This window comes from Lepidochelys kempii, chromosome 14 (assembly GCF_965140265.1).
Source record: "Lepidochelys kempii isolate rLepKem1 chromosome 14, rLepKem1.hap2, whole genome shotgun sequence".
Lineage (NCBI taxonomy): Eukaryota > Metazoa > Chordata > Testudines > Cheloniidae > Lepidochelys > Lepidochelys kempii.
Genome location: NC_133269.1, coordinates 43,242,605 through 43,256,380, shown reverse-complemented (window position 1 = coordinate 43,256,380; position 13,776 = coordinate 43,242,605). Strand labels below are relative to the sequence as shown.

At 50.0% G+C, this 13,776-nt stretch overlaps 1 protein-coding gene across 1 annotated transcript; it reads right to left on the bottom strand.

Moving 5' to 3' along the window:
- Window positions 1-1,959: 1,959 nt before the first annotated feature.
- On the bottom strand, window positions 1,960-12,320 carry LOC140897644 (killer cell lectin-like receptor subfamily B member 1B allele A). Its single transcript, XM_073310523.1, has 6 exons — window positions 12,212-12,320; window positions 6,522-6,608; window positions 5,637-5,804; window positions 4,466-4,620; window positions 3,132-3,244; window positions 1,960-2,342 (listed from the first exon to the last, which is right to left on the bottom strand). The coding sequence occupies exons 1-6, from the start codon at window positions 12,297-12,299 to the stop codon at window positions 2,219-2,221; spliced, it is 735 nt and encodes a 244-aa protein (XP_073166624.1). The 5' UTR covers window positions 12,300-12,320; the 3' UTR covers window positions 1,960-2,218.
- Between the last annotated feature and the right edge of the window lie 1,456 nt (window positions 12,321-13,776).

Genomic DNA, 13,776 nt, shown 5'->3' with positions numbered 1-13,776 from the left:
GGCGGAAATGAGCTCGAAAAGAGGGTGGGTGGACAGGTTTCCATCACAGTGTTTTCACTACCATGAATTTTTATTTTATTTTTGGGCAGAAAGCAGCCGCTTTCCTTGAAAAGTCTGGAATGTTTGTCCCCCCAATGAAAAATCCCCCCCTGAAAAGAAATGGTTGCAATTGGGGGCGGGGCGGGGGAAGATTTTGAGTGGGGAGGATGCACAAGAAGAGGAAAGTTTCCACTGCAAATGGGGGGAAAAAAAATCACTTCCCATCAACTTTTTCTGTGTGTGTTGGGGGGAAACAGCATTTCCCAACGTTTGAAATCAAACTTCTCTGGCCTGGTTTAACTGCATGGTCCAAGGGGCGGGAAGTTTGTATTTTTAGGATTTATGATTTGCCTTGGGGCAGTTGTTTCATTGTCTGTGCAGCTAGACAGACTCGCCCTCCCTTAGCACCCTAAAAATAGCAGCGTGGATGTTGTCTCAGGCTAGCAACTCATGTCCAAGCCTGCCGGCCTTCCCCCGGGTCTGAGCTCAGGGCACTAGCCCAAGTCACAGGCACCGTACCCGCCACCCTGCCAGTTTTTCAATGCTAGCTCTGGCGAAGCTACCATGAACCTTTTCACAAGTAGCCCTGGTACGTGGGAGCAGAGCGTGGCGATGACCTGCTCTGGCTGCACGTGCCCTCCAGCTGGCCTTCAAGCCCCCCTGCTCGTTGACTGGCTAAAAAAGTCACCCACCTCTCACTGAAGTTTTTCTTTCTACTGCGGAAGACCTTTCCAGCCCACCCACTGCTCTGAGTGTGATGCTCCACCCCGGTGACCTACGGTGCGGTTTAGAACCGAGCATGAAAACAGCTGGAGAACGGGGCTGTGTAGAATGATTAATAATTTCACAGATTTGAAGCTCATTAGATCATCTTGTCTAACATCCGTACCGCAGGCCAGAGAATATCCGTAGTGCTGTGTCAAGTCCATAGCGGCTATTTGGGATGCCTTAATCTGATGATACTTGACAATGCTTTCCTCCATAGTGAATAGATATAGTGCACAATGACAGGCCCCAACAGACCTGTTAAAAGTGAAAGTGTAAAACATTTTGGGGTTGAAAGCAAAAGCCTTTTCAAAACCAGACGTTTCTACCCCAAAATGTACTTTGGATGGGTTTTAAAAAAACCCGTACTGGGTCAGACCAAAGGTCCATCTAGCCCACTGTCCTGTCTTCCGGCAGTGGCCAATGCCAGGCGCTTCAGAGGGAATGAACGGAACCAGTAATCATCCAGCGATCCATCCCCAGTCCTTGTGAGCATGCTCAGTACAAACCAAGCATCAAATCTGGGGATGAGGGCACGTGACCCCGCATGCTCCCCCTCTGCCCCTCATGCATCACCTCTGGTAATATCTTTTATTGGATCTGTTGGAGAGAGAGACAAGCCTTTGAGGTCCACAGAGCTCTTCTGCAGGTCTGGGAAAGGTCCTCAGAGTGTCACAGCTCAAAACAAGGTGGAAGAGATGGTTAAGCATAAGGAGTTAACAAGAAACCACTCCAAATAACACAGGCCAGGGAACCTCACTATGTTACTCCTGTACTGAGCACAGTGACTTGTGCTTGACTAAAAGCCTTTTCCCAAAAGGCATCAAGACATCAAGAGATGGAGCATCCACCACTCCCCTTGGGACTTCCTTCCAAGTTCAAATTTTGAAAACTGAAGAGAATCCATTTTTTTTTCTGAAAATGGAAAACATTTTTATGGAAAAAAATTCTGTTCCTGAGCAGGGACTGTCTCTGGCTGTGTGTCTGGGCAGCGCCCGGCCCAAGGGGCCCTGATCTCAGCTGGGGCAGGGACTGTCTCTCCCTGTGTGTCTTCAGTGCCCAGCACAACGGGGCCCTGATCTCAGCTGGGGACTCTAGGCGTTACCATAAAGTATACAATAATGTCCCAGGAATCTTTGAATACTCTGAAGACAATATTAGAAGCACTGTGAAAAAATTATATATTTATTTTTTAAAAAAATAATCAAAGAGCCAGATTCCCAGCTGGTGTGAACTGGCCATAACTCCATTAGAGTCAATGGGCCCAGACCCCCTATGGGTGTAAATCAGCCTTGTGTCATTCACTTTCTCGGCGTTACCCAGATTTACACTGCCTGGGGCTTTGGTAGCTGAAATAAAGATGAGAACACAGGATATTCGCCATTCCTTATATGGAGGTCGCCAATCCACCCGTTTAAATGGGCACAGCTTCCTTTTGGCAAATCCATTTATAGTCAGTGTTGCAGATTTCAGACTGGATCCGATTCTTCTGTATTGCAGCACAGCTGTTCTCTTCAGCAGGACCCGATACCAGGAATCTGTGAAAGAAGTGAAGGAGACAGTCACTATCAGCGGGTTTAGAGGTGGGGAAGAGGGTCTATTGCAGCTCTTCTCCTTCCTTCCAGGATGCCGGGGTTCCAGCCGTCATCTCTAGTCCTTCCCCAGATAGGCTACTACATGAAACGAGTTGATATGTTCAAATCCAGACCTGGTGGAGAGATGTACTTGGCACAGAAACTTGCAGCAAAGTGATGAATCAGAGCGCTAGGGCAGAGAGGCCAATCTTTAGAACAGATGCAAATGTTCAGCTTTGAAACTTACATGAAAAGTTGAGTCAATTTCAAATTTCAGTGAAAAAACGGGAAAGTTTTGATGAATTCTGAGTGGCTTTTTTGCCTAGTTGTTTGACCATCTATGGAGGCAGTTGGCATGTTCTCAGTTTTGAAACTGATCAGCTTTTGAATTTTGAAATCTCAGATGTTGACAAAAAACAAGAAAAGATTGAAAAGATCGTGTTTCTCCCCATTTTGTAACCAGTTCTGCCCAGGAGCGATGGGGCCATGCAAACAGAGACCCTCATCCTGCAAACATGTATGCATTTGCTTAGCTTTCCTCCCACGCATACTGCCATTGACTTCAGTGAGAGAGTTTAAGGTAAGCCCATGTGTGTTTGCAGGATTGAGGCCCTTACACTGTAAGATTTGTGGGTCTAATCCCTGCCCCATGGAGGCCAACAGCAGGTTTGCCCTTAACTTTAATGGAGCCCACGGTCTCACCCTATGTATTTATTGCAGACTGATGTAAAAAACTTATCAGGAAACACTCACAGTGTTTGATTGAACGGGGAACCATCCACCCAGGTCCAATTCCTCCCTGGGGATGTGATGTTGAGTCCAATCCACACCTGATTTTGATCTCGTGTAATATTCTGTATGAACTCCTGTGAAATGGACAAGGTGTCAGAGGGAACAGAACAAGGTAGAATTCTCTGGCTCCTTTGCTCACGACGCAAATGAGACCTGATCCCTAGTTTGGGTTTTGATCATTATTACTGGCAACAAGTCAGAACCAGATGAAACTCCAATTGAAAGTAAACACAACAAACAATTTATACCATTAATTAATAACTGAGTCAGTCCTGTTCCCCTCCACCAAGATGTTGATGAATTTTGTTCATCATTTTCAGTGAACATCAGGAAACATTCTCAATGTTTTTGAACGAAAATGTTTACAATTTTTTTATGCTGACTTTTTTTTTTTAACACAGCTCTAATAAATGATTAAAAGCATTTCAGCCCTGGGCAAACATGTCAGCTGTTATCCACCGACTGCCCCTCTTTCCATATCGGATTCTGTACCGAGAGAACAAACCCTGTGCAGCATTGCCATACAGCTGTTACCTAGCTGCCCCACCCCAGAAGTAGCCGCATCCCAGTGATAGCTGAACAATCCCTGTCTCCAGTTTGCACCTAATCCTTTTAACACTGTAAAATGTTTTGGGATCTACTATTAATGTATTTATTTATATAATTATTATTATTTATTTGTATATATATATAATGTATTTATTTATATAAAAATTTAATCGCCCAAGCCTAAATATATAGGCTTGGGACAATTCGATTTTTATCAGCAAACGTTGACTTCACCGTACACACACAAACTGATGACAAATATTTCCACGGACAATAATCAAAATTTACAGAGAGGCAAGGTAAGAAAAATGTTGCTTGAGAACTTAGCGTTTGATTTAAGGATCCTTACTTTGGATATGTTGACGGCTACAAAGCTGAACCTCTTTGAATCTCAACAGCTACTGTCATTAACTAATTATGGGCCAACCTCCCTGCCCAGTGTCTAACCCCACCCCATGATGTCCCACAACCGTGAAAATTTACAGCAATAAAAATGGATAAAAAATACTTCAAATCCATAATTCTGCACTACTGAAAATTTAAATGGTTAAAAATGATTAAAAATAAATGGAGAATATCTGTCAAAATTCTGAAAAAAATGAACATTTCATTTCACTTAAAATTTTTCCTGTGAAAAACAGAAAAATTGTGAATGAAAATTTTACTTTCAAAAGTTTGTTGCTGGAAAAATAAAAGAGGGCTTCGTGACCTGCTCTCATTCACAAGGACACAAATACATTCTTTACCAGCTCCTCCCGGTCCTGGATCACTAGCAGGTGAGATCCCCTCCGTGCGCAGTCATCATGGCCCCGGCTCCAGTATTTATTCACTTCAGACAGCCGGTAGCACCTGTCCCTGTGCGGCACCCAGTGCCTGGGGCAGAGTTTGCACCCGGAGCCGTCTGGAGGGCGAAATGGAACAGTTATTAAAATAATGGATCTCCTCGTCCACCGGCAGAGACACACGGAGCCTTCTCACGCCATGCTATAGTGAGACAAAGCGCAGCGCATTGGCAGAGCTCTGGGGAGCGTGGCAAGACCATAACATCATGGGGTGCTCAGAGGAAGTGCTGGCTCCAATACCCCAGTGTGATGCAAGGGGGCGCTGTGTTACAGGTTAGCGGAGCAGGAGGATCAGCAGGGGGCGCTCTCCCCTCACAGTCAGTGCTGGCCCCAATGCCCCAGTGTGGCGCTGCGTGGGGGTGCGTGGGGGAGCTGCGTTCGGTTATCAGGGGCAGAGGCTCAATACAGGGTGCTCTCACCTTGCAGGAGGGTGACCAGATGTCCCGATTTGATAGGGACAGTCCCGATATATGGGGCTTTTTCTTATATAGATACCTATTACTCCCACCCCCGTCCCGATTTTTCACACTCGCTATCTGGTCAGCCTACCTTGCAGCCACGGCTGACCCCAATGCACCAGTGCAGGGCTAGGGGGCGCTGTGCTGCAGGGCTCAGTAGGGAGTATGCTAATGTCAGTCAATGCTGGCCCTGATCTCAGCTGGGGCAGGGACCGTCTCTCGCTGTGGGTCTGGGCAGCTCTCAGCACAACGGGGCCCTGATCTCAGCTGGGGCAGGGACTGTCTCTCGCTGTGGGTCTGGGCAGCGCCTGGTACAGTGTGACCCTGATCTCAGTTAGTGCCTCTGGGTGTTACACGTGTAATACACGGATCAGCTAAAGAACTGTAAAATCTTATTACACTGTTATGGCTCCAGCTGCCAGGGCTCTGCCCACCCTGACTGGCCACGGGCTGTCGCAGCTGAGGGTGTAGGTCCCTGGCGATATTACAGAGGCTCAGGAAAGGAGGGATGGGACAGAGAGGGGGTGGGAACGAAGGTGTCTCGGCTCTATGTAAACATCAGGGTGTGTAACAGTGAGGGCGAGTGACGGGCTGGATGCAGGATGCGCGGGGGTTACCTGCTGAGCTGGTTTCCACCCCACACAACTTTTGCTTCAGGCAGGATTGGAAATCCTCCAATGCACAGTTGCACACCGTTGCGTTTTGATTTATCTCACATGAATCGCTCTTCTGAGCCGTCTGCGGGACTGGTGCCGTCTCGCAGTTCTGGGATGTGTGCTGGGAAACTTCAAGATAAAAAGAAGTGAAACATTGGAGAAGAGAAGGCCAGATTCCAGCTGGTGTCGATCCGCCGTAACTCCACCCACAGGCACTGATTTTGGTTTTCCCAGAGGGTGCTCCATTCCCATTCCATCCTGAGGCCCCATCCTTGCTCCGCCTCTCCCCCGAAGCCCCACCCTCGCTCCGCCTCTCCCCCCAAAACCCTGCCCTTGCTACGCCTCTTCATGCCCCCACTTCACCCTCTTCCTTGAGATCCCCCTTCCCCATCCTCTCTCCCCACTGTCTCCGCCCCCTCCCCCTGCCCTCCGAACAGCTGATCAGCAGCCAGCCCTGGGGCCAGGCCGAACCACGGTGGCTGGTGGGTGCTGAGCCGCCTGTATTTTTTTTCCGTGGGTGCCTGAGGCCCGGAGCACCCCTGGCGTCAGCGCCTATGGCTCCATCGGAGTCCATGGGCCAGATCCCAGCTGGTGTGAATCGGCCGTAGCCCCATTGGAGTCCATGGGCCAGATCCCCAGGTGGTATAAATCAATGACACTATGGCAATTTATAGCAACTGAGAATCTGGCACAGTTGTCCCAGAATCACAAATGTCAAGGCTAGAAGAGACCTCCTGTATCACCCAGGCCAGAGGCCGCCGCTTGCCTTGAGCCCCAACAACGTGTGCTGAGTTCCCGCTGTGTTGCTGGGCCGCAGCACAAAACCCACAGCCGGGGGCTACTCACCCAGGACAGCCAGGACTATCACAGCTCCCAGCAGGACGATGTTCCCGGCACAGCTGACCCAATGCCAAAGCGGACACTGCGGACAAGCTGCAAGAAGCAAGGGGGGAAATGCAGAGCCGCTTTGCATGCACCAGGGGAGACAACTGTCTGTGGTGCACCCCACACCCATTGACATCTGCAAGGCGACATCTCTGCCTTTTAACACCTGGCCTGGCCTGTTTGCAGGTCTCGCCTGTCAGTGGAAACAAGCCCCCTTGTTTGACTGGGTCTAGCTGAGCAAATTGCTTGCAAAAGTCTCTGAGACGGAGGTGGAGAAGACACTGCTCTTCTCAGCTCAGCAGCTCAGGAAACCCACTGCCGGAAGTGTGCGTGGGGGCGGGGAGGTGTGCGTGTTAATGATCATATAGAGATACAATGAACTGGTGTAAACCATCAGCTCTGAGTAGATATCTAAACTGAGGCAGGACGGGATGATTCCGATCATCTCGTCTCATCTCCTGAAACACACAGGGCTGGGAATTTCACCTGGGATTTTCTGCCTCGAGCCTGGCAATGCGTGGTCGGACGAAAGTATGCCACAGAATACATCGATCAGTGACACACGTATGCAGGAGGCATCATCCTCTAAGGGATTCCTTTGTGCTGCCATCCCGGTTTAGAGAGAGGGAGGAGCTGTCCGTCCCAGGCCGGAGAGACCAACGCTCTCCTTGGTTGTGAAGCCCACAAAAAAACTTGACAATGGCTAGGCTGAGGGTGCAGCCACCACAGCTCATTATGGGCTCGTTGTTCTCCCCTATCCATCTGTCTGTCACCTTCTGTCGTCTCTTGTCTTAGGCCTAGATTGGAAATGCCATAGGGCAGGGCACTGCCTTTTTATCCTGGGTTTGTACAGCCCCAAGCACAACAGCGTCCTGGTAAACGACTGGGGCTTCTGGAGGCCACGCTAATACAAATAATAATTAAGTGACTTGACTGAGGTCACACACGGAGTCAGTGGCAGAGCCAAGAACCAAAACCAGGTTTCCCACGTGCTAGTCTGGTACCTTAGCAACAAGGACATCCAGCCAAAAGAGGTACTTCCACTGACTCATTAGAGCGGGACTGCCTCTGGATGGTCACTCAGTGAAAGCTCTGCTCCCTCGGTGGTTCAGAGCCATAGCTGATCGGTTTAGGGACTAAAAATTCATTGCTGTTTTTTATCCCCTCCAGGAGTCAGCCCGACTCTAGAAGGAACTGGAGTCGGTAGCAGAATTCTGTCCTCCTCAGGAACACACCTGGCTCCGTTTCTGTAGCAGCTGAGCGCCTCATCGTAACCCGGGAAATATTTACCCTCCCTGCCCTGCTCTGAGACAGGGCAGCGCTGTTATCCCCACCTTGTGTAGATACCAAGGCCAGAAGGGACCTTAGTGATCATCTAGTCTGACCTCTAGATAGCACAGGCCAGAGACCTGCCCCACAATAATGCCTTCAGCGGAGCTGTCAGAAAAACGTCCCAGCTTGATTTAAAAATGGTCAGTGATGGAGAATCCCCCGTGACCCTTGGTAAATTGTTCCACGGGTTAATTACTCTCCCTGTTATAAATGCACGCCTTATTTCTCGCCTTAATTTGTCTAGCTTCAAGTCTTTAAGTCCTGCTGAAGCCAGCTTGCTTAGGCACCTAAGTAGCTGTGGAAGTCGACCCTACGTGCCTAGTGCAAGACGACACAGGGCGTGTGCAATAAAGGACTTAAACGCAGGTCTTCCAAGTGTCCTTCCCCCCTGGGCCTCCCTGCTCCTTCCTCTTGGTCTCAGTACGTGTCGACCGCACTCCAGCCGGGCAATGTGACGGCAGAGGAGGGCAGAGCCGTATCATATACTGTGACCCACTGTGTATTGCCCTCGCTACGCCCACAGCCGGCATGAAATCGTTGTCTGTGCAAAGTAAAGCTGCAGTTACTCAGCACCGGGGTCAGAGGCGGATTTACAGTAAAACACAGGGTGCCCTGGCACGGGGCCCCCCCACAACGACAGAGGGCCCCAGGGCTGGGCAGCTGTGGGGGCAGAAGCTTGGTCCTGGCGGCTCCTGCTGCAGGCTCCGCCCCCACCGGCAGCCAAGCTCCCCCCTCCCCTGCCTCTTCCCCGCCTCCTCCCCCAAGCGCGCTGTGGCCCCGCCCTTTCCCCTCCCTCCCAGCGCTTCCCCTGCCGCCAAACAGCTGTTTGCCAGTGCTCAGGTCACTCTGGGGGGGGAGGGGGAGGAGCGGGGCCGCAGTGCGCTTGGGGGCGGAGGCGGAGAAGAGGCAGGGGTGGGGCCTTGGGGAAGGGGGTGGAATCAGGGCAGGGCGGAGCAAAAGCGGGGCCCCCGCGCTCCCCCTACACATATCCCCCCCACCAGCCCTGTGCCGTGAGCTTCTCAGGGCAGGGGGCTGCGGTGGGGCAGTGGGCTGGGAGCACCTCCCCAATCCCAGCCCACACCCCCAGCCCTGAATCCAGCACCCCCCTCACCCGCTGCCCTCCCTGACAACTGCACCCTCCCACATCTCCCCCCACCCCTCGCACCAAACGGGATCTGCCCCAGGTAAGCACTCCACACCCCAACCCCCTGCCCCAGCCCTGAGCCCCCTCCCGCACCCTAACTCCTGGCCAGACTCCGCACCCCAACCCCCAGCCTGCTCCTGCATCCTAACTCCCTCCCAGACCCTGCAACCCCAGCCCTGAGCCCCCTCCTTCACTCTAAGTCCTGGCCAGACCCCCCACCCCAGTGGTTTTTTAAAATTTTTTTATATACAATGCTCTTATCCAAAGTACTTTACACTCGTTGGCTAACGGTACAAACAGTATTTGGAAAGATCCCTACGTGGGCCGTCGAGACCCTCGGCGATTTTCAAGTGGTCTGTGGAAAAATAAGTTAGGCTACAAGAGCAATCAAGATCCCTCACTTTATTCTCATTTACTTCCTCTTACTTATAGGAGGAGGATGAAGAAGAAAAGAATGAAAAAGAGGGTCCTGGGGGTGGGGAGATCAGAGCGAGTGTTCTTTTTCTTGGCTGGGTCCCAAGGAGGGGCCCCAAGAATGAAGCTGAGCACAGGGCCCCGTTAACGCTAAATCCGCCACTGACTGGGGTCACATTTTCCTCAGGGCCAGATTTGCAAGGCGTCAGGACCCACAATCAGGGCTCGGTGTCTGAGGGGACAGCTTTCCAGATGTTCCCAGTCCAACCGCAACGCCGGCTGTGACGGTCTATGGGCGGGTTTCCAGAGATTAGCACCCAATGCGCTGGGCGCCCCTGAAACCTAGCCACTGAGCTGGGAGCCCACACGAAAGCTGAGATCCCCTGCAAATTTGGTCCCACGTGTGGTGCTGAGCATTGTGGGAAAATAAATAAATATATCAAGGCATAAAGGCCAGATGCTCAGCTGCTATAAATCAGCAAAGCCCTGTACACCCCAGTGGCAACCAGGATTTACACCAGTGCCAATCTGGCTCTTAGACTGTGACTGGTTTGGAAGGGTTCAGAGACACTGTCTCGTTTACCAGCCCAGGAAACAAGTCAAAGCATTACGCTGACCTTCTCCGACCGGCTAGAGCAGTAGTTCCCAAACGTTAACAACCCGCAAACCCCTTTTACTAAAATGTCCAGTCTCACGAACCCGCTCCTAAAAATGAAAATTTCCCAGGATTTTCTCCTTTACCTGAGTATAAATGATAAAAGCAGCGATGTTGGAAATATACAATTTGTTTTTATGACATGCTTACTACACACTATTATATTTATTATACATTATTATTGATCATTACAGTATTTTTATTCCATTATGAAAATGGCAACACTCTTCCAAGATCACAATTTTGTAGCTTGTATCACGTTGATTAAGCCTGTTAGAAGACAAGGCTCCTATGTTTCATCAACGAGTATCAGATGTGTTTTGAGTTCAGTCCTTCAGGAGGCCACTTAGGGATCTGGGGCAAAAATTGGGGATTGGTCCTGCGTTGAGCAGGGGGTTGGACTAGATGACCTCCTGAGGTCCCTTCCAACCCTGATATTCTATGAGTCTATGTTAATGTGAAACAGCGTGAAGGGGTTTAAGAAGCCAGCTCAAAGAGTTCCTTCTACACAAGCATTCAGATCTTGAGCAGTCCAGGCAAACGACGCACGTTACAACAAAGCTTGCACTTGTTTTTCATCATCGTTTTAAAAACAATATTAGCTGCCTATTTAATTTTAAAAACAGCAAAAAATATCCCCCTCCCTTTCCATTTCTTCTAAGGAGTCTTGAAGTTTAAATCATCTCAGTGTGATAGATGTGCTTGCTTTCATCTGCTTAGCTCTTGGAAGTCCAGGGGCTCCGGGCTGCTGGCCCGGCGCTGCCCGAGGTTCCTAGAGACAGCTCTGTTTGCCATTAGGGACTCTTTTCCCGAGAGCCCCCTGTAACATTTCGCAACCCCCCAGGGGTTCACGAACCCCAGTTTGGGAACCACTGGGCTAGAGGAACCTAAACCCAGACCCCCAGCTGGTGCAAATCAGCTGAAACGCCACCGTAGTCTACAGAGCTCATTTGCACCTGTTGATTATCTGGCCCTGCATAGTGATGCTCAGACAAAAATCAATGTGAAGGTGGAGTGTATATTTTATCCTTAATTTAATGGTAAACGCACTCCAGGGGTGTTCTAATCCTCCTACCACCAAGCATGCCCCAAAATTGAGAGTTAAGGTTACCCTGAAAAGGAGTCTTGGTCTGGAAATGCACAATTGAGGCAGTCACACAACTTACATCTGCCCTGTAGTGATGCCATGAAATAAATATGCAATTAGGATGAACACATCTTAGCGTTTTGGATGCTGGGTTTGATGAAGCTGATTTGAAAAAGACATTAGATTGTCTTCAGGTTATTTTCTTTCACAAATCTCAGTGACCCTGTTCCAAATCCGGAGTGACTCCACTGCAATGAATTGGGTCAGGGCTGGATTCTGATCTCAGTGACCCTGTTCCAAATCCGGAGTGACTCCACTGCAATGAATTGTGTCAGGGCTGGATTCTGATCTCAGTGACCCTGTTCCAAATCCGGAGTGACTCCACTGCAATGAATTGTGTCAGGGCTGGATTCTGATCTCAGTGACCCTGTTCGAAATCCAGAGTGACTCCACTGCAATGAATTGTGTCAGGGCTGGATTCTAATCTCAGTGACCCTGTTCCAAATCCAGAGTGACTCCACTGCAATGAATTGTGTCAGGGCTGGATTCTGATCTCAGTGACCCTGTTCCAAATCCGGAGTGACTCCACTGCAATGAATTGGGTCAGGGCTGGATTCTGATCTCAGTGACCCTGTTTGAAATCTGGAGTGACTCCACCACAATGCATTGAGTCAGGGCTGCATTCTACTCTCAGTTACCTTGTTCCAAATCTGGAGTGACTCCACTGCAATGAATCGGGTCAGGGCTAGATTTTGACCTCAGTGACCAGAGGTAAATCCAGAGCAACCCCTCTGAAGTCAGTGGAGTTAGGACCAAATTCTGATCTCCGTGACCCTGGTGTAAATCCGGACTTAATGCATTGAAGTCAGTGAAGCTATGCCCGCTTGCACCAGATGGGGATCTCACCCCTCGTGCATAGTTAGACCTGCTATTTATCAACATCACAGTCGCAAAAATGGAATCTCAGCCTCCCCAAATCCACACCCCTGAAAAAACGCCACAAAGGGAAAGGCACTCACTGTGATGCTGAGCCGGGGCCAACATGTGGCTGGGCAGAGAGCCTGCCGAGTGGTTTAGGTAAGTGTAGATTATTCCCTCATCAGCCATTGCCAGCAAAGGTCACAGGCAGGGAGCTGGGTGTGAAGGCACCGTCCTTGTGTCTGAGCTAAGATGACTGACACCTCTTCTATCAGGAAATATTGTCTCTGTTGAAATCTGCCCACTTCTGCCCACTGCCTGGGCATTGGCCAATGGCTGAATAATTTGTACCTTCTGCCCCAGCTGCTCTTTGAGGGTTGGACGCTTGACTCTACTCAGATTCGATGGCGACTCTAACTCAGTGAGGCAGCAAATCCCAGCCTGGAGCACCAGGCAGAGCCAGTGCAGACAGTCGTGTGTCTAGCTCATGCCCCTCTGCTTTCCTCTGTGCTCGGAGAATCAATGGTCTTTGAGGGGGCTGTCCACAGCAGCCAGCTGTCAAAAGCCTGTGTTGCTTTCTTAGCTCAAGAGGCGGAAATGAGCTCGAAAAGAGGGTGGGTGGACAGTTTTCTACCAAAATGTTTTCTTGGGGGTTTCACTCAAATGACATTTTTTTTTGCAGAAAGCAGCCACGTTCCTGGAAAAGTTTGGAATGTTTGTCCCCCAATTAAACCGCCCCCCCCTCTGCCTCCGAAAAGGAAAGGCTTTGGTCAAAAGATTTTGTGGGGAGGTTGCACAAGAAGCGGAAAGTTTCCACTGAAAATGTGGATGAAACCGTAGGGGGGAAAATCATTTCCATCAAAATTTTCCAAGGAAAAACAAACAGCATTTCCCAGCCATTGAAATCAAACTTTTCTGACTCGGTTCAACTGCACGGTCCAAGGGGTTGGAAATTGGTGATTGTAATTTCGTTATTTGCATAAGGACTTTGGGGGCAGTTTTTTCATTATATGTGTGGCTAGGCTTGCGCTTCCTTCACTGCAGCAAGCTCCTTAAAAATAACAGCGTGGATGTTGTCTCAGGCTAGCCGTTCAAGTCCAGGCCTGTTGTCTGCCTTCCCCCCACAGTCTGAGCTGAGGGGACTAGCCCAAGTCCCAGCCACCCTGCCATATTTTGCATGCTAGCTCCAGTGAAAGGAGCATGAGTCTTTGCACAAGCGGCCCTAAGTGGGAGCAGAGACTGGCAATGACCTACTCTCCTGCACATGCCCCCAGCTCTCCTTCAAATCTCCCGGCTCACTGACTAGAAGCTGGCGAAAAAGGTCACCCCTCCCTCCCCCATCAGTGAAGTTTTTCTTTCTACTGCAGAAGACCTTTCCAGCCCACCCACTGCTCTGAGTGTGATGCTCCACCCCGGTGACCTACAGTGAGGTTTAGAACCTAGCATGAAAACAGCTGGCGAATGTGGCTGTGAAAACTGATTAATAGTTTCATGTATTTAAAGGTCATTAGAGCGTCTTGTCTAACATCTGTAACGCAGGCCAGAGAATCGCCATAGTGCAGATGTCGAGTCCACAGCCGCTATTTGAGTCAGATCAGTGGTTCTCAAACTGGGGGTCGGGCCTCCTCAGGGGGGTCACGAGCTGTCAGCCTCCCCCCCAAACCCA

What these genes read in the sequence shown, in the direction of transcription:
- LOC140897644 (XM_073310523.1), bottom strand. Translation starts at nt 12,299, where the DNA reads ATGGCTGATGAGGGAATAATCTACACTTACCTAAACCACTCGGCAGGC. An exon ending in GGCCCCGGCTCAGCATCACA is followed by an intron (nt 6,609 to 12,211) that starts GTGAGTGCCTTT and finishes TGCTTCTTGCAG; the next exon opens with CTTGTCCGCAGTGTCCGCTT. An exon ending in GATAGTCCTGGCTGTCCTGG is followed by an intron (nt 5,805 to 6,521) that starts GTGAGTAGCCCC and finishes TTTATCTTGAAG; the next exon opens with TTTCCCAGCACACATCCCAG.